General features: G+C 44.3%; 1 protein-coding gene across 1 annotated transcript; it reads left to right on the forward strand.

The window, feature by feature from the left end:
* Positions 1–236: 236 nt before the first annotated feature.
* EPS8L3 (EPS8 signaling adaptor L3) lies at positions 237–24,829 on the forward strand. The gene is given in 18 exon segments (XM_063137273.1): positions 237–287; positions 1,875–1,939; positions 4,055–4,119; positions 5,281–5,439; positions 5,601–5,750; positions 6,577–6,653; positions 7,432–7,589; positions 9,778–9,854; positions 10,619–10,736; positions 14,150–14,214; positions 16,035–16,109; positions 18,108–18,256; positions 19,394–19,493; positions 20,347–20,381; positions 21,108–21,201; positions 22,146–22,268; positions 23,416–23,501; positions 24,697–24,829. Coding segments are annotated over 18 exon segments (1,770 nt in total). The 5' UTR covers positions 237–246.
* Positions 24,830–26,337: the final 1,508 nt, after the last annotated feature.

Here is a 26,337-nt window from a genome sequence, read left to right on the forward strand (position 1 = left end):
TGTTGTCAGGAGCTGCTGCTTTTCAGGTTCCAACTCCTTGCTGAAGTAACTGCATTGGCTGCCTATTCACTACCAGGCTAAGTTTAGGGTTTTGTTGCTAGTGTATAAAGCCCTAAACAACTTGGGAGCAGGGTATTTGTGAGAGCACCTTCTCTCTTACCAACTTCTTTGAACTGTGCACGCTCTCTCTCTCTCCCCCCTCCCTCTCTGATGGATGTGTCATCTGCAGGATCTGGACTTGGGAAAATGGCAGATATCTTTGGCCATAGGGATGGTACTCGTTACAAGTAAGTCCATGTACCTTTTAAGTTCTTATGATCTTGGAAGACTTTGCTTGCCACAATAAACAATTTTTTTATTTTGTTTATTTTTTTGTTTATTACAAATTCAGACTCTTGAATTTAGCTTTTCTTCATTATGACGGTTTGCATTCTGTGAGCTCCCAACCTTTGATATACACCTTAGACTTTGCTCACATCTTAGGGGGCAGCACAGGCAATTTCACAACATCAGAATCATATGAGAACATTGACTAGCAAAGCCACTTGCACCCCACAAAAAGAGGAAATGCATCATCCAAAAAGAGGATGCAGATTTGCATAAATTTGTCATATTCTGATCATGTGTACATATTTAATTTAGAGAGTATTATTTATTTATTTATTTATTTATTTATTTACATTTATATACTGCCCCATAGCCGAAGCTCTCTGGGCGGTTTACAACAATTAAAAAAGTAAACATTAAAAGTATACAAAAATTTAAAAAACATAAAAACAGTATAAAAACAACAGTAATTTAAATAGAAATACATTTTCCCCTAGTGGAAAAGACACGAGTGTGAGATGTGTGTCTGCGTAGTTTGCTGTCCAGATGCTGGCTGTGGATGGACAACTTCAAGAAACTTTATTAGATTTGGACTGTAAAGGCCTTGAAATTAGATTAGATTTGGACTGTACAGGCCTTCAAATAGAGGACTATCATCTTGTACAGTTGCACAGATGACAATTCTAATATTGGTTATTATTAATACCAGTAAGGAGGAAAAGTCAGTCAGTGTTTGCAATCTTCAAACATGGGCCTGGTGTCATTTAAAACCATTTTCCTGTTATGGTGATGTAACAATGGATAATAGAAAATCTGAGCTGTTGCCACAATAGTTGTTCCTTTCATGCAGCGTTCTCCGTAGCGGTACATTGTATTAAAGTGTACTTGTAGTGCCTTTTGAATTTCACTTTTGAAATATAAAGCATTCTACATCTATCAAGAGCCCACATTGATGCTTCTGTATCATATCTGGAGCCTGATCCAGCTAAACAAGGCAATCTTAGCTAATGATGGAAGCTGTATGGTCAGTCCCCAGACTTTGGCTCCATTCAGAAGACACCTTCAATCATGGCTTTAACCATGGTGGTTGAGCCAGAAAGAAGGGCTATGTTCAGAAGACACCTTAAACCATGGCTTTAACCATAGTGAATAAGGCAAAAAGCCTTATTCAACATGGTTAAAACCATGGTTTAAGGTGTCTTCTGAACACAGCCTGGCTTTCTGGCTTAACCACCATGGTTAAAGCCATGGTTTAAGGTGTCTTCTGAACAGGGCCTATGGCTAGATCTACACTACTGCTTTATAGTGGTATTGAAGTACATTGATAACTGTTGGGGCACAATCCACATTCCATATACTGCTTTCATGGTGTTATATCCTGCTTTTTATTCCACATTTGTAATGATTTGACACAAGCTGTAGATCTGGCCTATGTAACAGCTGAGCAGGGATGAGGAAACGTAAGCTGGATCAAAGTGAATATCTTTAGACATTTCAAAAACCCAGTGGATGTTTCAGAACCATGTGCCTCTTTGCTTTCTCCACAGTGAAATGGAGAGCAGCCTCAACAGAGCCAACAGCATGTCCAGGCCCAGTGGCAAGTCTATTTACCGTAAGGATAGTCTGCTCTTCTCTCCTTCATTCATTCTCCCCAGTGTGTGTCCAGCTTATTAAGCTAGAACCCTTATCTGCTAGAACCACAAATGCCTCAGCTTTTGTTCAGAACTTACATATAGGCCGCCTTGAGGACCAGTATTGGGCAAAAGGCAGGATACAAATAAATATAACAACAACAACAACAACAACAATATAGTGGGGGCAGTTTTGGGGGGAGGGGAGAAGGGAAAGGTCCATTGTAGCTCTCCCCTTCACTTTCCCTCTTTCTCTCACAGCAGTACCATAAGCCATTTGGCCCCAAGAAAATGCCTCAGGGAGAGAAATACAGTTGTCATTTCCCATGATGATTTCCCTTTCTTGCCTCAAGCAGACAGGAGTGAACCCCAGCATAACAGCTGCCCCTCACACACATACTTCATTAGAGGGGCAGAGGATTTCCACAGTGCCAACGCTAGGTTTCTGAGGGCCATTTGTGAAACACCCTAAGTGACGCTTTTCCCTCAGTGCCATTTTCACTGCCATTTTCAGCCATTGCTACTTCTCATCCTCTTTTTCCTCATTGTTGCTACCGCTTGCTTGTTTGACAAGCACAGAGTAAGTGAGCAAGTAGACAGTGATGATCAGGGGCCTGGAAACAAAGCCCTACAATGAGAGACTGAAAGGATTGGGCATGTTAGCCCTCTTCAAATACTTGAAAGGTTGTCACACAGAGGAGGGCCAGGATCTCTTCTCAATCCTCCCAGAGTGCAGGGCATGGAATAATGGGGTCAAGTTACAGGAAGCCAGATTCAGGCTGGACATCAGGAAAAGCTTCTTGACTGTTAGAGCAGTATGACAATTGAACCAGTTACCTGGTGGAGTTGTGGGCTCTCCCACACTAGAGGCCTTCAAGAGGTAGCTGGACAGCCATCTGTCAGGTACGCTTTGAGGTGGATTCCTGCATTGAGCAGGGGGTTGGACTCGATGGCTTTAGGCCCCTTCCAACTCTACTATTCTATCATTCTATGATCTACAGCTCCTCCTTCTCACCACCACCATTGTCTGGGCTAGAGTGAGAGGCAAGTATACAAGCAGGCTGCAATGGTGAAGAGGAGGAGCAATGCCATGGAACCTTCTGGAGTATGGGCCCTTGGCAAGTGCCTGACCATGCCTACCCTTGACGCTAGTCTTGCTCCGCCTTTCTGTTCTCTTCTTCCTCTTGCAAAGCACACACACACACACACACACACACACACACACACACACACACACACCATCAAGAATCCTCCCTAGTTTGCTCAGCAGATCACCCAGTTGGGACAACAAGACCAGTAGAAGCCCTACCACAGTGGAGGCTGGTGGCTGTGTTGTCAGTGGGGTGGTGAATCCACTCTGGATTTCAGTTAGAACCAGTCAGAACTCTAAAGGAGCAGTTCAAGGTGTGATGCTCTTTAAGAGTTCTGATTGTTCTGACTGAAACCCAGAGCAGATTAATCACCCCACTGACATTATTATTATTATTATTATTATTATTTATTTATTTATATAGCACCATCAATGTACATGGTGCTGTACAGAGTAAAACAGTAAATAGCAAGACCCTGCCGCATAGGCTTACAATCTAATAAAATCATAGTAAAACAATAAGGAGGGGAAGAGAATGCAAACAGGTACAGGGTAGGGTAAGCAGGCACAGGGTAGGGTAAAACTAACAGTAGAAAGTAACAGTAGAAGTCTGCACAACATCAAGTTTTAAAAGCTTTAGGAAAAAGAAAAGTTTTTAGTTGAGCTTTAAAAGCTGCGGTTGAACAGCCACCAACCTCTGGTGCCCTACTGCCATTCCACCCATCCTCTGCACTCTCTCCCACTTGTGCTTTTGCTTAAACCCACTGGCTACACTAGAATCTGTTGCCAGGCTGCCCTCCTAAATAATAGTTGGACCCAAAGTCTGAGCAATAAACAACCTTGAATTCTCATGTACCGCACACAAGAATAGGAAAACGCTTGTACCTCACACACAGGCCGTTGCTTCTTGCACATATGCGAGAATTCTCACACATCTGGCATCCCTGAATAGATCTTCTTGTTGTTTTCTCCTCCCTGTCCTCCCTGTCCTTTCTTGCTCTCACAGAACAGCGGAAAGAATACACTGAAGCTATGCTAAAGCAGCACCATGACTTCCAGCACCGGGTGGAGGTAAGAGAAACCTATGGAAACATGGAAAATCCCATTCTGTGTCCATTTTGCAGCAGATAGGTGTATAAGATTCATGTCACAGTGACAGTTCACACAGCTGATGACTCCACACAACCCTCGCCCATTTGCTAGCTCACTGCTGGCCCCATACAATAAGCAATGAAGCCAATCACCTAGTGAAGTGGTGGGCTTTCCCTTGCTGGGTCGCCATTTGCAACTCTTGCTTTCCTGCATTGACCAGGAAGTTGGACTAGATGCCCTCCAAGGCCCTCTCCAACTCTATGATTCTATGTTTCCCACAGGAGACCATGTGGGCCACCAACACTCTGGCTCTAGCTAGCCACTTACAGATGTTCAAATGATCATGGCTGTGTGTGCAGGAGGGGAGCAAAATCACAGCAGCAGGTGCACCATCTGCAACCTACACACAACCATTTGAGAGCACCTACATGTACAGCTGCATGCGAACAGGGATCCCTCCATGCAATTGGGGACCTCTAAACTGTGTGTATAATGCAGATAGCTCAGGGGCAGAGTATGCCTGTGTGATCTTGTCCCCCCACAACCCCAATACGCATGTATTGGACTGCCTGAAAGGAAATTCGGTCCAACTCTCTCAGGTTCAAAGGTACTCTGAACTCCAGAAGTCAGCTGATTAAAGACTGTTTATTTGATTGACCTTTTAACCAATTCATCAATTAAATTTAGGTATATTTGCATATAACTAAAGCCTCAATATGGGGGCGGTGTATTTTAGAGCTTTAAGGAAGTGTTGAGATAATTTGCAATTTAATCAACAAAAGCATTTACTTATTCGTAGGAAGAAAGGCCATCTCTAATATCTCATTTTCCATTCCTTAAGATACCAGAAACAAATTAGCCTTAAAAATAAACATGTGCACTTATTACACAACACTAACCATTTTAATTTTCTTCTGCTGATTAAAATTTCCTCCACCGATTCAAGTGAAGGTTTTGTTGATTAACCTACTGATTCAATCAGTTGGAGACCCATGCAAATTAAAGGGAAGTCTAAGACACCATAGCACAGACGTCAATTCTATGTAGTGCTTCCTGGTCCCTCTCATGGGAACCGTGTGTGTGCATGTGCCCGTGTGCAGGTTACCTACTATGATGGCTGACACCGACTTCTCTCCCCAGCACCTTCTTACTAGCCATGTCGATGGCAAAGATATTAGCAATGTGGAGAACTGTATTGAGCACCTCAAGATGATGGATGCTCAAGGCCAGGTGTGGGGACAAGCCATGCTTCTGCAGGTGAAGGATCATAACTTGCTGCTGGCTGACATTGAGGCAGAGGTAGGCAGAACTCCTTTGTCCCACTTTGCACAGCACTTGTGCCAAGGCAGTGCCAAGCTGTGATGCGTATGGAAGGCTGGGAGAGCCAGGATTCCTTGATGGGGAGTCCCCAATGGGCCATTCGGCTGCTGATGCATTCTGGTTCTTCCCTTTGCCTACAGGAAATGCTGGAGAGCTACCCCCTGCAATGCATCCAGGAATGTGCCTGCATCCTTAACAGCTGCATTTACAACTCCATCTTGGCCATCACCGTGACAGACATGAAGCTACGCAGGGCCAGTATCCTGCTCTTTCAGTGCGAGCAAATTGGAGTGAGCATTTCTAGGACCTGGCATGAGGGAGGGCGGTGGGGAGAGACTTCACAGGAGGCTTAGGGCCAAACTATGGGTTAACGGTCAATGCACAGTCATGTTCAATGCGTCAGGTCTTTTTCACAGCAGGTAGGGTGAGTCTCCATTGGGGCCAAGGTACATGGGAAGGGGATTTTACTTTTTCCTTCCTGCACCACCGGCCTGCCTACCCCACCCCCAATAGCAGCTAGTGAAGCAGGGAAGGGAATTTCATCAGGACCAGGGAGGGCATGGTTTGAATCCCCACTCCATGGTCCCAGTTCTGATTGGCCCGACATAGCTGCTACTTAAAGCCTTCATTAAGTGCAATTGCATGTTGAGATAATGTGTAGTTTGGCCCATGGGGAGGTGGCAGAGAGAAAACACGAACGAATGAATGAATGAATGAATGAATGAGAGACAGAGAGTCTGAGATTAAGTAACTGCATTGTTTCAGCCTCCTGTGTTCACTGCAATCAGCATTGCTCAAGTGTGTGTCCTACATTCTGCACATCTATGAGCTAAGAGGGCTTCTCTAACCCACTGTTCTCTAACTACAGTGTAGACCCTGCCCCAGTGGCAGGATTAATCCCAAACTAGGGGATGAGAGAAAGCTATCCAGGGCAAAAGGCTAATTCCTGCTGCTATTGTCATAGGAATGAGAGTGAACTCTTTACGGCAGAATAACTGGCAGCTCCATCTTGGAGCTTACCTGAAGCTGGGAATGCAGGAAGGCCTTGGCAGCGGAACTCTGGTAGATGTTGGTGAAGAGTGACAGGCCCACTGCAGTGCTTTTCCTTTTCTCTAGGCTGAACTGTTGAAAACCAGTTTGGAGAAGATCATTGATGACTGGAAAAGTGAACAGCAGGATCATGACTTGCTCAGGTAATATACATATATTTAATTCATTTCTATCCCACATTTCTGCCAAAAATGGCACTCAAGGCAGTTAATCCAGATTGGGACTCCAGTATGGAGGGGTGGGGGAAGCAATTTGGAGATCCGGATCAGGCCCCCTGTGCCTACTCTATTTTATTTTATTTAAAACATTTCTTGGCTGCTGTTCAGGGCAGAAACCTCACAAGGCAGCTTACAACAATGAAATACATAAAGACACTTAAAATGTTAAAAGCAATACAAACACAATAAAATAGCAATTAAAAACAATAAAAGCCAACAATAAAGCCAGCAAGAATGACAATAGGAATTGCAGCAATGACTCGACATGAGAAGGGCAGAGTGAAATAAAATGTTTTCAAGGCCTTCTTAAAAGCCTGCCATGATGGTGCATGGCAGGCCTCCGATGGGAGTTTGTTCCAAAGGTGTAGGGGAAGGGCCACTGCAGAAAAGGCCCTCTAGAGTAAAAATGGAGAACGGAGAGATGTAACTGCTAGATACAGATTTAAAGTAAGGTCTGTCTTGGCCCTTAGGCTGCGAAACTCCCCCTCTCTTGTTTGGAAGGCATGTCATGGCACCTTTTTCTTCCCATGACCTTCAGTGTAGCCTAAGACTTAAGAGAAGGTTCCATCGGTGCTGTGCTCTCTTACCCACTATAGTTTAAGGTTTAGTGCTGGGTTACTTCAAGGGTCCCTTCATCATCATCTCCCCATCCCTCACTTCCTTTCTCAATGATTCAAGCACTAATTCTTAATTCCCTTGTCAGGAGCAACCTAGAGAATATGTTGATCCATCAGAGCCGGATTCCCCAGGACCAAATGGCGGCAGGGATGTACCATCCTTCTTCTCCAACACAAATCCCTCGACAGAGGCAGGACCAGCATCCTTGGAAATCTAGCCCAGTTCCCATGGGCAACAATTTTGGTGATTTTATAATCCCCTTTTGAAAGCATAAGGCAACATTTCTATCTCCCACAACTAGAAGGGCAGGATAGGGGTTGTGGATACTTTGTATCTCATAAAGCAGAAATGGCCCAATGCCAGCATTTCTCATGGTGCCCCTGCCACACCAGCTTCCAGCTACAGCATTAGTCTGCAGGCTGGATCCCATAGCAGCACGGCTTGCATGGGTATACTGGGAATTGGTATAAAGCCGCTGTATGACCACACTGGTGGCAGATGCACCCATAGAGTTGAAAGACTGCCCTATGGGACACTGGATTTTAGGCCAATTGTCCTCATTGCCCAAGGTCCAAGTCACCTTCAACATTATGTAGGCCAGGGGTGCTTCAGCATGGCTCATCATTGCCCACCCATTCGGTTAAAAGGGGTTATTGCAGAACCAACCACAGAATCTGCAAAGCATCCTGGGTTCATCAAGGAATTAGGACAACCTTACCGAAGCCAGTGCCCTCCAGATGTTTTAGACATCTGCATTCTCAACCATTGGCCATGTTGGCTGGGGCTGATAGGAGTCAAAGTCCACAACATTTGGAGGGCACCAGGATGGGAAAGGCTGAGTTAGGGGCTGCCTGCCTTTTCCAGGGACATTTCTGGTGCTCCCTGTTGTGCACCACAGTGCCAAACTGCGAGTGCAAGAAGCTGCTTTGTGGACACAGCAGAAGGTGGACATGGCGGAAGTCTGCTATGGAATGGCAGGGCTCCATTTAGCCTCATCGTCCACTGAGTGATCCTGGTGCAAGTCACTGTTAATGGTGATCAGGATCACTGGGATGGGTGGAGGGATGTTGGAGAAATCCACAACAGATTCAAATGTATCTGGATTTCTATGAATCTGACCTGCAGATTCTGCAGCAGACCAGCTTTTTTCCAAGTCACTTAGATTCCATGGACTGGTTTTTGCAGGATGGATTTGCTCATGAACTAATGCGGATTAGTGCAAGTAGAACAAAATTCTAGTTTTAAAAAATGACTCATAATGTGGGAGATCAATTACAGATCTCCCAATTAAATTACAATAAAATACTGAAATACAAACATGGAGATTGGACTGCTACCAATTTGTCTGGAACAGCATGAGGCAAGGCATGCACTGGGTTGTGGCTTTAGACTTCAGTTCTGGTGCTTCTTAAACCAATTCCCAAATGACATCCATGTAAACGCTGCAGGTCAGCTCTTGGATAGATCATAAATCGGCACTGACCAGCAATAAATAAAGACAAGCACTAAGGATGAGTTCACATATGCACGTTCATCATCCCATCACTGAAACATCAAGTGGTGACTTGCAATGTGAGAAACAAACCTCTTAGAGAAAATCCCAAAGAGTTCTTTCATCTCGCTTTGCCACAAGCGCAATACTTCACAGTGCAGGCAATTTAGCCGTAAGTCATCAAGCCTTTGATTAATGTACACTTATCACCTGATGACTAATGAATGAGCTGATCAGAAGTCCAATATGATGTTCTGTCTCCCCCTAGTGCATGAGCCAGTTTTCAAGGTACACAAAAGAAACCAAAACCAATACTCAGTCATTACTGAGAGGTAAGCAAGGCAGGATCTACACTACTGCTTTAAAGCGCTTTATAACAGTTTTGACAACTGTTGAGGCCCAGAACACACTGCATATACAGTTTTCAAAAAGTTTTCAAAGCGCTTTAAAGCAGTAGTGTAGATCCCCCCCCCCAAGATTGGGGAGGGGGCTCTGTCATTTTGGTTTAGCAGGTATGGGAAAGCTATGGCCCTCCAGATGGTGTTGGACAACTCATCATCACCCCTGACCTTTATTGTCATGCTGGCTGAGACTGATGGGAGTTGGAGTCCAACAACATCTGGAGGACCATAGGTTCTCCACCACTGCTGCCTGGCATTGCTTGATAGCACCAGAGGAAGGGGTAGACCAGGGTTGCATGGTGCAGGCCAAACCCTCTGACTCTCCACCACTGAAAGATGACAGCTGGTAATGGCCTGGCCAGTTTCCTCCCACCTCTCTCACCAGTTGGTGGCTCTGCCCAAGTCTTCTTCCAGGACACTCCTTGGGCTTTTGGATTAAAATTAACTGGGCCATGTAGCATTCAGGCAGAGAGTTCAAATGGAAATCCTTCCTGCTGTAGCATTTCTATTTCTGATCTTGGGGTTTTGATCGTTGTAGATGCTGAACAGACCTTCGACCAGCAGTGGGAAGATCCTGGACCTCCTGAAATGATGCTGGAAACAGACAGAGATACGGTAAGTATTTTTAGCCCTTTGCTGGATGCCAAATTCTGTTAGCTTCCAAACACCTTTCCCTGTGATGTTTCTAGACTATGGGGTCTGGAAGTGCAGAAGGTTGTCATTCAAGTATGTTGGGCAGAAAAGCTGCATGGCCTGGGAGAGGGATGTAAGGAATGCCTTTTCAGTGGAGTTGTGCATTTGGCTACTTTGAACAACACATGGTGCAGTTCAAGAAGCACCCCCTCTTCTGGGGATTTATGGGGAGATAGCTCAGAAACTGATTTAGAAAGATCATAGAATACCAGGAGAATGGGCAGGAAGGAGCCACTCTTACAATCATAGGCCTGCTGTAATCCTTTGGTTCAGAGGTTATTTCTGAAATGGGAGCAGTGATAGCCGATGTACAGAAAATTTCATTCTATGGCTAATTTACTTGCCTCCTCCCTTAAGATTTATTTTTCCAAATTTAAGATGGAGACCAAACGAAGTGAAAGGGACAGATAATTAGCCAGTATAAAACATAGAGTTGGATCCAGACTTAGTCATACTTGCACTAGGCCAATTAAAATCAATGGGACTTTAATTAATCATGACTTTCTTAAATCCCATTGATTTCTAATCTAAACATGACTAAGTCTGGATCCAGCCCACAGCCTCCAATGCTAAGCATGTTGCCTGGGAGAACTTGCACTCCCAAGCAATTTCTTTAAAAAGCTGGTTTTAGCACGTTAATGTAGTGGCCAGTTTGGTTTCTATTCTTGTTCCTCTCCCGGGCACAGGAGATCCTGAACCATGTCCTGACAGACATTGAGATCTTTGTAGTGAAGCTAAAGGGGGGCAGTGGCTCCCAAAGTTACAAGAAGAAGAAGAAGAAATCAAAAAAGAAAAGTCAAGAAGGTAAGAGGCAACCATGAGTTTCTAAAGGGATCCTCTTGGAAAATGGACAACCCTAGCTGGGGCACTAGAGGAAGGAGCAATGCAGCAGAAGACAGAATAGAATGCCCTGCTGTTGGGAATGATGGGAGTTACAGTCCAACACCTGGTTGGGGAAGGCTTTAGTAGAGGCAGTTCACTATGAAGTCCTCCAGGAATGGGTAGTGCCTTTTTGATATAAAAATACATTTGGGACGTGTATAAGCAGTGGCTGTAGTGAATCAAAGCAAGGGGGAAGCTCTGCCTTTACAGCTCCCTGGAGCCAGTTGCTAGGTTACCTTCTACCTTATCTACACTTTAACAAACAGCTCCTGACTGCACCAGCTGGTGGGTGGAAGGCCTCTTTGTTCCGGACACACTCAGAGCAGCAAGACAGATTTTGAATTAGTTCATTAAGAAGACTTTGTGTACTTGCCAAGAAACCAGAATTTTTAAGCAGAGGTGATAGCCTTGCTAATATGTCTACCCTAGGCCTGATCATGTGGATTTCAGATTGCTTGGGAAATGGTTATTTAAATGATAAAACAGTGTTGTTGCTCGTCTTCCTCTTCTTGATCAGAGCCCTTATTTGGTCTGTCCAACCTATTTGGGACAAACCAAGATCTGCCGTGTAACATTTGGAGGCATATTACAATGCATGAAGAAGACATAGGCCACAGCTAGACCTAAGGTTTATCCCTGGATCATCCAGGGTTCAAACCTGTTCACCTAGGTGACACACAGGGGATCCAGTGCTCAGGCAGGGGTGAACCCTGGATGATCCCAGTGTAAACCTTAGGTCTAGCTGTGGCCATAGTCAGCGATCTCTGTGATTGTATGATAATACAAATATTCTCAGTTGTAACACAATTCCATGTTCTCTGCCACATTGCAGATTCCTGCTGGGTCAGGTCAAAGGTCAGATTCTAAGCCACTTTCAAAGCCATCTAAGCAAGTGGCTATTATTTATCACACCTCTGTTGCAGCTTGTTCTATATATTGATTGTGCATTGTGTGAAGAGGTAATCTACTATCAAAAAAGCCAGACGCAAAGGGGTGAAAAACGGAGATGCAGTTTATTAAAAATTCATCAATGCATTTTGGATCCTAAGGTCCTTCCTCAGGGTAATCTAGAAACAGTCTCTTGATCTTGCGGTACTGCTTTGAAAAACAGCTGTTTCCAGTCACATTGTGGGTTTAAATATCTGGCGGCTTTTTCTCTAGTTAGCAAAGCATAAGAGATTGTGGGTCGATAGGAGCATTGATATCTCACTTTTGTTTGAGTAAGTATCTTTACTTCCATATATGTGATAAGGTAGAAATAATCTTTATGTTTTGAGCCTCTTACAATCATATTTTTAAAAAGTTTTCTTTATTTGTAACTTTTTACAATAATTTCTAACATGTTGATGTATACTGAATGTATTATTGTGATTGGCAATGATGACCTTTTGTCTTTGTAAATATCATACATATTTCTTCCTAGATTACCCTGAGGAAGGACCTTAGGGTCTGAAATGCGTTGATTTTTTTAAAATAAGAAAATGAACAGAGCCCAAAGAGCACCCAACTGCACACACTGAGTACAGTTAAACACTTAACAAAAGACCATGAGTTGTCTGTATACACTCCTACACGTATAAATTATTACATCCAATACGAATTCTTAAAGACAAGTTGCAAAAGTGTTTAAAGCAGAAAGTGTTTAAAGCAGAATAGCCAGTTATCTTAACACTCAAGGTTATATATCATAAACATAACAAATTACATTTACATATAGCAGAATTCCTGTACCACAAATGGAATAAACTCCTTGTTGGGTTCATAGATTTTTTGATCTGCAAAAGAAGTTGCATTCTCGTTATATGTTCCTGTTATGACAGGAATCCGGTAAATTAGCCCTGTTTCATCCTATATGATTTCTTCAGATAAGCAACCTTATAATCATTGTGTGCTATCATGCAGTGCAAGAGTAGCCTCAGGCTAGTAGTTTCCAAAACTATTTTCTAATTCATTTAGAGATACCCTCCACAGAGAATGTTGTCTTAGGCCTTAGACCTACCTTTTAATCCAGGGCGGAGGAGGGCACGACCTCAGGAAGAGAGGTGTTGTGCCCGCCATTTTTTAATTTTTAAAGAGGACAGAGCGCACTAATGCTTGTGCGCTAAAGGCAAGTTTTTCTTATTTTAAGTACTTTTCCCACTCCCCCCACCCTAACCCCGATGGGTGCAGCGCTCCCCCCAGCTCCGCACGAGGAATCGTGCGGAGCTGGGTCAAACCACAGCAACGGGCCATACGTTCCACAGTCTTGGACTCAGCCCAGGACCGCAGAAAAAGCAGGCCCGAAGGGGAGGGCTCTATCCCGGGGCAAGGGAGGGATGATCCCTCCCTGATCCCGCGATCCCATGTGTGTCATCAGGATGCACAGGGTCGATCCTGGGGTTCGCCCGGTCTAACTAAGGCCTTAATCACCAGCTTGCAATTCCAAGAGCCTTGAGCAGTGAAAACAATGTTGAACAGACATCTCATGGTCTTTTGTTAAGTGTTTAACTGTACTCAGTGTATGTAGTTGGGTGCTCTTTGGGCTCTGTTCATTTTCGTACTTTTCCAACTGCAGCCCATTTTTCTTTTTTTGATTTTTTTTAAATAAACCACACCTCCATTTTCACCCCTTTCCCCTTGGCTTTTTTGGCTTCCTTTTTGGGCTTCGTTCCTTTTTTGGGTTTTGAATCTACTACCAGTCAGTTTTATTGGATGACCCAAATCCTAGTATTATGATTTGAATAAGGGTATTACAGTACTGGCAGTTTTAGCTTCATTTCCTTTCTTAATCATTCTAAGCATTGCCTTTTACCTTTCATAGCTGCTGCACACAGAGTTGATAGTTCCATTGAGCTGTCCGCCTGGCCCCAAGCTTTCTTTCCTGATTACACAGCTATTTCAGATCCCATCAGTATTTAGGAGACGTTAGGATTTATGGCCCAGTGTGGATCACTTTACACTTGCCTACATTGAACCTTATTTGCCATTTTATTGCTCATTCACTTAGTTTGGTGATATCTCTGTGGAGCTCTGTATTAACCTGCTTGGTTTTTCATCCTCCTGAATAATTTGGTGTCACCCATAAACCTTGCCACTTTCCTCCTCACCCTATATTGAGATAATTTACGAACAAATTAAATAGCACTGATCACAACAATATAGGTCCTGCTATTTTGGCTTAACCAGATTGTAGATTAGGTTGGGAATAGTCTATACCCATTGATACTCTTTTTCTTAGGGCTTTATACTTGGTTTTATGGTCTAGTCCAGAGTCTCTTTCATGGGTAGAGCTACCTCTCTGTAGCGTTCCTTCTGGATGAGCTGACTAACCTCTAATTATCTCTCTGGTTCTGTAGAATTGCCTACACAGCCTGAATTTGAGGACTGTTTCCAGAAGATCAAATACAGCTTCAATTTGCTGGTAGGTCTACAGCCTGTGTGACCTTGGCAGAAATTTCTCTAGCACCAGCAGAGTTGGCTGCACTTCTCAAGGGAAAGACTCCTCTTCCCTGTCCTAGATGCTAACATCTAGGACAGCAGTACAAAGAGCTGCATTGTGACCAGCTGCATTCATTCATTGCAAATAGAGAGACCAATAGTGAATTAGTTTTTCTGGGAAATATTTTGGCCCCACTCAGAATTGTAGGAGGGAGAGAAGGAATGTGGGGATAGAGAAAATGGGGCATATAATGTACCTGTACATTGAGTGCTAGAGGTAACTGGATGGAGTATCTAATTCTACCTTTCTTATGTTTTTATCCTGCTTTTCATAGAAAATTGATCTCCCAAAGCAACTCATAGCAATTAAACTTCAATACAAAATGCTACAACCTTACTTTTAGACTTACAATCTAAGATTCAAACTAGATGTGATGTCATTCTTGCAATTAGCGATAGTGTGAATGGCTATTTTAAAGGGACGTAGCAGGTGGCTTTAACCCTGAGGTCCAGCACTCGCTTTCCTATTCATGTCAATAGAAGAAAATAGAAGCTTTTCTTCCAATACAGATTGTAGGTGCAGGGAGCTCAGTCTGGATTGGGACCACAGCATGATGGAGGCAAAGGGCCTTGCTCGGCCTTCATACCTGCTATTTACCTTTCTAAAGCCATTCAAACACTTTCTAACTGCATACGTGGTATCTTATTTAGTTTGGCATAAAGCTCTAACTACATCTGACGTTGATTTCACAATACTTCTTTCTTTTGAGGCTGCCCAAGCTGCAGTTTCCAAGAAGATTGGTGGGTCTGCTTAACCCTTTCGTCTCTGCTGATTTTTCACATCCAAATTGTCCTCCCACTCCCACTTGCTTCTCCTCCCACCCCCAGGGGGCTAAATACAGCTAGAGATAAGAATTTCAGTTTGGCAACAATGTCAGGTTAATTTAAGGTGGGTTGACATCTAGTCTGAAGCCAGGCTCATCTTCTTTTGCTGGTGCTCTTGTTGGAACAGAGAAGGTTTCCGCTGTCTGCTGGTTCTTGGTCCTCTGGCTACTGACAGTGGCCAGAGTGCCCTTCCGTAGGACCAAATCAGACACTAAAGATGTATCTAGCAGCTACATCTTTCCCCCTGTTTTACTCTAGAGTAAGTGCAAGGGACCCAATTTGGATCAGGACCCTAGTGGGGGAGTTGGTGGGCTTTAACTTTCCCCCGTTTGCTCTACTGTGGTCTCAGTCTATATCAAGGACTCTGTGCTTGCAATTTATATTGCCAATAGTGATCCATTAAAGCAAACCATAGTTTCTGCAACCATGGGGCAACTGAGAGTTGGGAGGGTGTTTTTGCTGGATGGGGAAGACAGAACCAGGTTCCTTGGCAGCTGCTCACTTTCTGGCCAGTGACTGGGACAAGGCTGGTCTGTTGCTTTTATTCAGAGAGTTGGACTTGTGGCCAGCGCCAAGTACCAGGCAAGGTTGAGCCAAGCAGATGGGTACTTGAATCACTTGCTGAGACCAGCTCCAAATCCAAGCACAATTCTTAATCCACTTTTCCAGTGATGGAATTAGCAGAATTAAATGAGCACCATGCACTTGCTGGAGGGGCACGTCCATTGCCCGAGCAGGGAGGGAACAGTGCCTGAACCTTGCTTGGGCTGATGGAAATTTAGTGCTGTTCTTGGTTCAAACACACATAATACAAACACAGATTTGTTAGGTAGTCTGCTGCTCCTCCCTCCCATGTGTGAATTAATTGTAAAACTGTAGGCTTATTAAGAGTGGGGCTGCTTGTCTTTGTTTTTGCAGGGAAAGCTTGACGATACCCTAGAACAGCCAAGTGCACCCGAGCTGATTCACCTCCTATTTTCCACTTTATCCTTTGTGAGTATTCTAGCCAGGCAAGGACTACTGGAGGCCACTGGGGGTTATCTGCTTTTTGTCCTAAGCACCTTCTTATGAGAGAGAGAGAGAGAGAGAGAGAGAGACAGACAGACAGACAGACAGACAGACAGACAGACAGACAGACAGACAGACAGACAGACAGACAGAGATGTGCTCTTGAAATTAATATGTGCCCTTGAAATCCTAACAGAACTAAGACAAATTCCTCAGAGTCAACATTTCCCAGCACTGGGATTCAGGACTCATGCATTTCAACTCTTAATTTGCATGTCCTTGATGTCACCCAGCATTGCTGTACACCTGACATCCTGCAAGTGTGAAATGGGAAGGGACAATCACCTAAGGGTGGCAGTGAAGAAAATTCCTAAAATTTTGAGACCACTAGAAAGCGGCAAAAGAGAGAAGAGCCGTGTTCTTTTTAGTCATCTCTGCATATCAAGCTTTGGGCACTAAGCAAGCACAAGCTGGGACTTTTAAACATTTTATCTTTGCCTCCAGGAGTATTACTGTGGCCATAGCTAAACAGGGCGAAATCCCAGGGCGATTCCCAGGATCGTCCCTGTACGTCCACACGACGCATAGGGAATCCTGGGATCAGGGAGGGATGATCCCTCCCTTGCCCCGGGATTTCGCCCTCGCCTTTGAGCCCGGTTTTCCGCAGTCTTCAGATGATCCTGAGACCACAGAACGTGTGGGCGGGAATCGCAGGTGGTCCCAGTTCCTTGCAGTTCCTCGCGAGGAGCCGGGACCCACGCACGGGGCACAGAGCTCCTCAGGAGCTCTGCGCCCATGGGGGGTGGGGTGGCGGAAGGGAAAAATGAAGTTTAAATTTAAAAAAACCTACCTTTCTGTGCACAAGCATTCATGCACTGTTCTTTAAGAAAATTTTAAAAATGGTGGCCGCAATGTCCTTGCCCTCCGAGGTCGTCGCGCACCCCGTGAAAACAGAGGGGGAGATCTCGCGATAAAAATATCGCAAGATCTTCACACATCCGTCCCGCTAGACCACTAGGTATACCCCAGGCCTGTGAGCCATTGTGTGATTTACACCTGTGAAGAAAGAATAAGCCCTCCTGAAGTAGAGCTGTTTGCAAATGGCCTCTTGAAATTTTCCTCTCTATTTGTGGGCAGAGAATTTGAGGGGAGAATTTTACCAAATTTCTCCAAGTGACTCACAAGTAGAGCTTCCCATTGTCAGGGGTTGTAGCTCAGCTTCTTTCTTCATTCTGTAAGGTGGGTTGGGTTTTTTGTGTGCTGCCACTGCAAGTGGAAACAGCATCAACTGTGTTGGGCAGCCTATGCCCCATTTGGCCTCCTTGACAATGCAGGCATGGGGGGGGGGGCAGTATTGTGTCTTGCTTCAGGGAACCAGTGGAACTCATACTGTGACAAAATCTGTCATCCAGTTTCCTGAAAATTTTCTTCCCCCATGAAAGAGACTTGCCTTTTTCTGCCTTATTTTCAGGGCATTTTATAATTTATTTTGAATTTATTTTGGTATTGTTTTTGAATTTACTTAATCTCTGTGGGGTGGCTATGTGTGTTTTATCTTTCTATTATACATCTTTCTCTTGTTCTGCAGTCTTCCAGGCTGCCTGCACTTCCTGATCGGAAAAGGCCCTATGAGAGGAATTACCTCATGATGCCTTCCCCTAGGCTTTAATAGAAGTATGGGAAGCCAAGGAAACTACAGGCTGACAGAGATATGAGTGTACACTGACAGTCAGGACACTCACACACACTTCTTCACCACCTCATAAATGAGAAGCCTGAACCCAAGCCATGAGAATATCCCCAATTTTTTATTCTCTTGTTTTTCCCCCCCAAAAGCATTTTCCCCATCAGATTGAATGGGAATGATAAAAAAAGTGTGGAATAATTTTTTTTGGCACATCACTATTCTGGAAGTTTGGCCATAGTGGGTGGAGACGAAGAGGTTATTGGCTTCCATGAATCATGTGTGCTGTCACTTTGCAGATGTTGTCCAATTGTCCCAGGACCAACATGGCCTCCTCAGTGGTCTCACCTTTGCTGATTCCTGAAGCTATTGACCTACTCAGGCACTCTTTGAATTATGATGAGCAGCTTACATGGAAGAGTCTGGGACTCGCTTGGAGCTTAACCAGGTAAGGATGATTCCCAGTGAAAAGGCAACATGTGCAAATTAGCTCACTTGACAGCAGACAGCTGACTGAGTACATGCCAGTTGCAGGAGCCATCATGCATAGTTTGTGATATTCCCAGGGGGGTCTATGAGGCCACAGCTGGAAAGAGTGCTTCGGTCCTTTGGTCTGTTCTAGCAGGACCTTCTTATGTTCTTAATTTCCAGTTATGCTTCCCAACCCCCTCAACAAACATTGCCTTCCACAGGGCCAGCCTTACCAGCTACCTCATGGAAGCTGATGTGGGATGTCGCAAAAAGGTAGCATATTTGACCTGGTTCACACATAATGCTGACCCATGGTTTATTTAACTCAGGGTTTGTTGCCTTGTTCAGGGTTTGTCTGGCAATGATAAAACAAAATATGGTTTGTTTTCTCAGTCCCTGGGTTGTTTGTTTCTCTCCATGTATCCCAAATGCCTTTGTGGCATTGTAGTACTGGCATGAATGGCTGTTTTGTTTTACCAATCTCATCCTCTGCTTCTGTAGGTTGGCAAAACAACCCATGAACAACCCACGGTTCTGGGTTCACACAGAACAACTCATGGTTTAAACTACTGAGAATTCACAACCCAACAATAAACCATGAGTTGTTTTCCATGGTTAGTCATAGTTAACAAGCCATGATTTTTTAGTGCAGCAGGGTTTGCACATCACAACCCAGAATTCAACAACCCAGGGATTAAATAAACCATGGGTGAGTGTTACTTTATTATTATTATTGAATTACTTTTGGAGAGAGGCACTGTGAGATTTTCTAGCTAAAAGTCAAAATGGCTTGGCCAGGTTTGAGTTGTATGTATCTTAACATGTGTTTGTGTGTGTGTGGTGGGGTGCCGTACCACCTCAAGCAGCGAAATATATTGTGCCAGCCCTGGCTTTCTTGTCACACCTTGAAATTGTAATTATATTTGTGACCTTGTCACTCAAAATGAGCTTGTAGTGGAAGGTTGAAAGATGCATCATGGTTTGTGAAGGATGTGTCATAGTTTCCTACTTCCTGCATGATTAGAAATGGCCTCAACTCCACGTTTGTAGCTGGATCCACCTTTTTTATTATTTTAGAAGGACTTGTACTACACATTCTCTTTTTCCCTTGCAGGGCAGAATATCCAGAGGGACATTCCATCCCTCCCTACATGCCCACATTCTCAGATGGATGGATGCTCCCATCTACTTGGAGAGCCATTGATTTGGATAAGGTGAGTCTCTCCACAAAGGCAGAACACCACTGGTAAAGCAGGAGCAGACCTCCTATAACATGTTGACCCTGTTCAGGTGACATGCTAAGCCACATTGGTTAAGCATTTTGAGCTAAACATTATGGCTTAGTGTGTCATGTGAATCATGTGAACCATTCTTAACCATGGTGGCTACATAACCATGGTTTAAACATGCTCACTAACCATTTGCTGCAAAAGGGCTAGCGGTTCAGTTGTCTGAACAGGCCCAAGCCACTTTATGGACCACAGGTACCTGGCTAAGAGTATTGGGAAAAGAATCAAGACCTCATCTGTTCTACTCAGGCGAAGGACAAAGATTACTTAAAGAGACCAATCTTGTACAATCTAGAAAATTGTACACACTTAATTCTCTTGCATATACTCATTTAGGACCACTAAGCAAAGTATCTCATGTGAAAAAGAGGCTGTGCCATAGTGTTATTCCATAGTTCAACCTTCCTCAACCTGGTGCCCTCCTGATCTGTTGAACTGCAACTCCCATCATTCTCAGGCAGCATGGCCATTGGCTGCCATTGTTCATCAAAAAAATACAGTGAGTTTCTCTGGACAGGCTAGAGATGAAAAGAAGAACCTTATAATGCATCCATCCATCAGATGAATAAAACTTTACTGCTACTTCCAACACAGTTTCCTGTGTAATTCAGACACGTGGAAATAAGCAGTTCCAAAGAACAGTATATGAAGAATGGTGTACCTCTGCCTTTGCGCACATATATGGAACTATTAGTTTACTTAAATCCATATAGTAGCTCTGTTTTTACACTCACAATAAGCTTTTGAATATCCAACATATGTATTGTTTTTCTTACAGGACCCCAACGGAATCAGGAACAGCTTCTTGGACAGGTACATCCTCTTTGCAGACTGGCTCAGCTTATGTGACAGAAAATATTCCTGAAGAGTAACATATATAGTCATGAGCATAAGCAAATTGCATCAAATCCAAAAAAACATGTGCTGAAAATAAAAATAAAAAATCTAGACAAAGGAGCAAGGATATTACACTCCATTTGAACACACCTCAGTCATGCCACTCAGTTTAGACTACATAAATGAGAGCTGAAGATGCCCACCAGTTTAACCATGGGAAGGATAAGGAAGCATAACCATATCCATAGCAAAGTGCTGCTGTTGGAACTACTCTTGGGCATAAGAGCTTCCCAGCATCCCCAGTTGCCCCATGTGTGATGCCCTTGGAAGAAAAATAAGTGGTGTGCTGCCAGGTCCAGTGCCAGACTATTTTGCGCCCTAGGCAAGGTGAGCTACTTGCACACACACACATACCAAAATTGCCAACTTCGATTCAGCTGTTCAAGAAGAGTTTCTGAACTATTATATTTTCCTTTTATTATGTTTTTCTTAAAACAGCTAATTTGTATAAAACTGTGACCCTTAAAGGGCAGTACTGCACCCCTCTGAGGTCTGCGCCCTAGGCGGCTGCCTAGCTGGCCTAATGGTAGCGCCAGCCCTGTGTGCTGCTCAGGTTCCCAGAGTTACGTTTGCTGATAATCTAGAAAGGGAGAGAAGGCCTCCCACTCTCCATTCTCAATAATGATTGCATCTCCTTTTCAGGCCATCTAACCTTTCTCAGCTCATGCAAGTCACCTATGAGTTCCATGGAAGAAATGCCAGGGAGCTTACTGTAAGGAAAGGAGATCTCTTAGAGGTAAGATGGAAGCTCCTTGCCTTCAGCAGACGAACATCTTGGTAAGGAGAGCGCTCTTCACAATCTAAGCGGCTTCCCTGTTTGTTCTGTAAACTTACCGTATTCCTTCGATTCTAAGATGCCATCGATTGTAAGACGCACACTAATTTCAGTACCACCAACAGGAAAAAAGCTTTGATTCTAAGAAATAATAAACGCACCTGCGATTCTAAGACGCACCCCGTTTTTAGAGATGTTTATATGGGGGGAAAAGTGAGTCTTAGAATCGAAGAAATACGGTACTTTTGTTTATTTATGCACAAAGCAGCAATGCCAATCTAATCATGACCAAGGAGAGGAGAAGATGGCAACTTACTATTTTGATCTTGGGTGGCATAAAAAACTACGGCAAAAAGGTAGATGTAAGAAAATGGTAGCAAGAGGACAAAGAGGAACAGATAGAGGAAGAATACCTAGTACTTCCTATTGGAAAACAGTGACTTCTAGCTACTGTGCATAACCAAAGGTGGTCAGCAAACTCAGAGTTAAAGCTTTTGGATATTGGCCATGTTGGCTGGGGATGTTGTACTAGCATATCTCAAGGACACAGGGTTGGGGAAGGCTGCAGGAGATCATCAATCCAAAGATACGGCTTCTACCCAAAGACAGATGTTGCCTCCTCCTCCGGTAAACTCTCCCAAAGAGCTTATTCTGTTACTGGACTGCTCTTACAGAAAGTCAGATGTTTCTTAATGTTTACCATCATGCATCATGAACTTGAAAGTCAAGTTCTTCATTCTCAATTTGTATATATACCACTGACCTCTCCTTCTTCCTGGCTATGTTTCACCCTCACTACAGCTTGGAATCTAATTATTGGGATAGTGCTTTTTTTAATAGGGTCCAGAACATTAGGTTTGATAGGCTTTCACAAATCATGAACTCTCCTTTTTTTCTTCTTCTAGATTTTGGACCAACGGAAAAAATGGTGGCTTGCTAGAGATATTTCAGGGCAGCAGGGGTACATCCCTAACAATATCTTGGAGCCTGTGGATCAGAAGGTATTTGAGGGAAACAATATGTAGCAAGTGATTACAACTCTTTGCTGCACCCAGTGGCATTACAGAGGTGCAGAGATACAATACTCGGAATTTGTAGATTACTCCTCCTTCTCCTCCGTTCAATATATGGTCCATGTCCATGAGGCATTTGCCCGTTCTTCAAGATAGGTCACATAATGCATAACCAGAAACATAGTGTTGGATCAAGATTTAGTCATACTTAGAATAGACTGGCTAGAATCAATGAGATAAATTAATCATGACTGAGTCATATGGATTTCAGTGGGTGTAGTTTGTATGAATAAAGCTGGATCTGGACAATAGAACTTGGGGCTTTCCAGATGTTTTGTCCTGCAGCTCCCATCGAGCCCTAGCCAACATAGTTAATTGTGAGCTATTATGGGAATTGCCATCCAACAACATCTGGAGGGCCACAAGTTGCCAACCCCTGCCACAGAAAGTGTTCTCAAGGAAGGGTGGGGACCTCTGGACATATTGCTGGACCCCAGCTGTGCATGGGGCACCTTCAGCCTGCACTGCCAGCTATGTGCACCACTGAAAGACCAGCACTTTTAATCTGAATCAGATTGTGAACAGGCCTGTGCTAAGTTAAACAAAACTGAACATATTTGCAGGCATTTGCTTGTTTTTCGTTGTACTGCTTCTGTTAGTTATGGGTAGGAGCAAGGAGTACCAAAGCCTCAGCACCTGACCACTGCTGGCTTCCCATCCCAGCTTCTGAGATTTTGGAAGGCATTTCCTACAGGCCTACGGACTGGAAGTGTCATGGGGTGATTAAGTGAAAGCAGAGGCTGCTGAATTCTGTGTTGGTGCAAAACTGGCCAATACAGAGAAAATTGTGGTAAACAGAAATACTGCAATATGACATGCACTTAGCTAGCTAGCAGTTTGGTTTGTATTGATTTTAGAGCAGAGACTTTCTGACCTTAACCCCCATCAACAACTGAGAGGTAGAAGAGTAAAATAATAATAATCCAAGTATCAAAACTCACAGCCAGTCACTTGTTCAGGCTCTGGCTGCCTATAGGAAAAGGTGATTGAGGCTGCAGTCATACATTCACTTACCTGGGAGCTAAGTAGACATGTGCAGGATTGCACTGTTAATATCCTTATTTCCTATGAAACATCTTTCCCCTGGTGTCTCTGTATTCAGGTCTCAAGCGGCTTCCCTGACCTCCATCCAGGTTCCACACCAGCAGAGGTCACAGTTTGGCTCAGGACAAAAGGCTTCTCCAAGATGTAGGTATCACATTAATAACTTACCCAAGAATCCGTATCCCCACAATACCCCCCACCATGACCTGGCCACTGTACACAACTTTGTACACAGAGGGCCCATTTGGAAGACACCTTAAACCATGGCTTTTACCATGGTGGTTAAGCCAGAAAACCAGGCCGTGTTCAGAAGACACCTTAAACCACAGCTTTAACCATGGTAAATAAAGCAAAAGGGCTTATTCACCATGGTTAAAGCCATGGTTTAAGGTGTCTTCTGAACATGGCCTGGCTTTCTGTCTTAACCACCATGGTTAAAGCCATAGTTTAAGGTGTCTTCTGAATGGGCCCAGACTCTAAAGGCACTGAACTACCCATCTAGACTTATGGAATGGAAAGACCAACAAGGACTGATAGCATCACCCACTAGTATTATGGTCTCTAGTCCATTGTCAGTTTTTATTACCAGATTCTGGTAATGTTTTAAACCAGATTCTCTGGTCGTTTCTCCATCAGGACACAAGGAGAGGGGAACAGATGCTATTTTGCAAGTGCCATGCTTGTATGCCTTGCTATCAGGATGGCACGTGCCGTGTAGGACTGGCAACAAAAGTAGGCATGGCTGGGCACCTACTGAGGGTGCCCCAGCAAGGCCCCACTGACAAGTGTCCCCTGGAGTTGTTCCTCTTCTTCACCATTGTAATATGTTGGTTTACCTGCCTGTTTCTCTCTGGCTCAGAAAAGCAGTAGCACTGCTCAACTTGCTTGCTGGCTCTTTGCCTGTCAAGCAAGCAAATGGTAGCAGTGACAAGGAACGGGATAAGGAGCAAGACAGCGGCTGACAATGGTGGTAAGAAGGTAGACGGACTTAAGGAAAGGAGCCGGTTGAGGTGTCTTCCCCAAGGGCCCTCCAAAACCTGGAGCTGGCACTGGTGCCACCCGTTTAAAAAGGAAAATCCAGACCCTGATAGAATGTTAAGCCAAATGCTGAGGTCAGGAGGGCAAAACTGTGTGCCCATGCTTGCTTACCTTGCACAAAGTGTTCTACACCCAATGAAGATATTGGGCAAGTACAAGGGCAACAGGAAGAGGGAAGGGTGTGGAGACGGGGGATGAATGGGCAGAGGGACTGCAATGTCATCCCCAGGGGAGGAGGAGCTGTGCTGAACAGTGAAAGGTGCACATTCAATCAAGTACCTCTTTCTTCATCTTTCATCAGCACGGTTAAGTCCCTTGGCGCCCTTAATGGAAGGCAACTTCTGTCAATGACCCAACAAGAGCTGAAAACAGTGTGCCCAGAGGAAGGGAGACGAGTTTTTTCCATGCTTTCAGAAGTAAATCAACACTGGTAAGCTACCTTCCAAAGCCAGTAGGTCTACATGGGCTGTCTGTCTTGTGATTAGAAAACTTCTAAATGGTTACGCGTAAATGCCTCTTTAGAGCAAGGAGTGATAGTCTTACTTAAAAGAAACAGTAGTAAGACCTTTGTTTGTTTGATTGTTTTTAAACATGATCTCCCTGAACCCCACTGTGTTGGATAATTTCCAGCTGGTCTGTAGTATTCCATTCTTGGGTAAGGTGCCAGAGTGTGTGGTGGCTTCTCATCTTCAGGGATTTCTGGATAAGATGGATTATCTAGATCCATTTCAATCTGGCTTCAGGCCTAGTTATGGAACAGAGAAGGCTTTTGTCACTTTGGTGGACGTTCTGTGGTTCTGTTGTCTTGTTCTGTTGGACCTCTCATGAGCTTTCGATACCATCAGCCATGGTACCCTTCTGTGGCATCTGTCCGAGATGGGACTGGGAGGTACTGTTATATGGTGGCTCCAGTCCTTTTTGGAGGAGCAATCTCAGAAGATGGCACTAGGGATATTCTTATGTCGCTCCATGGCCGTTGGCCTTTAGTGTCCCTCAGGATTCCATCTTATCCCCCATGCTATTTGTAACATATACATGGAACCATTGGAAGAGAGTACCTGATGTTTGGGGTCACCACTATGCTGATGACACCCCATTCTCCTTTCCATCCAAATTTAAGGAAGCTGTACTAGATCTAAATTGGTGCCTAATGTGAGTAATGGACTGGATGGAGGCAAACAACTTGCAACTTAATCCAAACGAAACAGAGGTGCTCCTGGTGAGTTGGAAGGCAGAGCAGGGAGTAGGGATTCAGCCTGAGCTGAATGGGATCACACTCCGCTTGAAGACCCAGGTTCACAGTTCGGGTGTACTCTCGGTCCTGGGTGCCCAGGTCTCAGCGGTGGACAGAAGAGCATTTTGCACAGGTGAGGCTAGTGTGCCAACTGTGCCATTCCTAGAGATGTCTGATCTGGCCATGGCCTTGCATGCCTTAGTTGCTTTGGACTATTGTAATGAGCTCTACGTGGGGTGCCTTTGAAAACTGTTCAGAGGCTTCAGCTGGTCCAAAATGCAATGGCAGACTGTTGCCTGGGGGCAATTACAGGGAGCATTTGACTCCCTTGTTACAACTGCTTCGCTGGCTACCAGTCTGTTTTGGGCAGAATTCAAAGTGCTGGTTATGACCAATACAGTCCTATAAGGCTTTGGATCAAGATCACTTTCACCCATACAAGTCTGCCCAGGTCTTAAGCTCTTCGGGAAAGGAGTTCTCTTGATCCCACTGCCATCGGAGACACTATTGGTGGTGATGCAAGAGAGGGCCTTCTTGGTGGCCACTCCCAATCTGTGGAACTCTCTGCCAAGGGAGGCTAGATTCATATCTTCTGATGTTCTTCCACTGGCAGCCAGAGGCAGGATCTACACTATTGCTTTAAAACAGTTTATCACGGTATTGACAACTGTTGGGGTCCATGACGCACTCCATTTCAAATCGTTTTCA

This window comes from Elgaria multicarinata, chromosome 1 (assembly GCF_023053635.1).
Source record: "Elgaria multicarinata webbii isolate HBS135686 ecotype San Diego chromosome 1, rElgMul1.1.pri, whole genome shotgun sequence".
Taxonomy (NCBI): domain Eukaryota; kingdom Metazoa; phylum Chordata; class Lepidosauria; order Squamata; family Anguidae; genus Elgaria; species Elgaria multicarinata.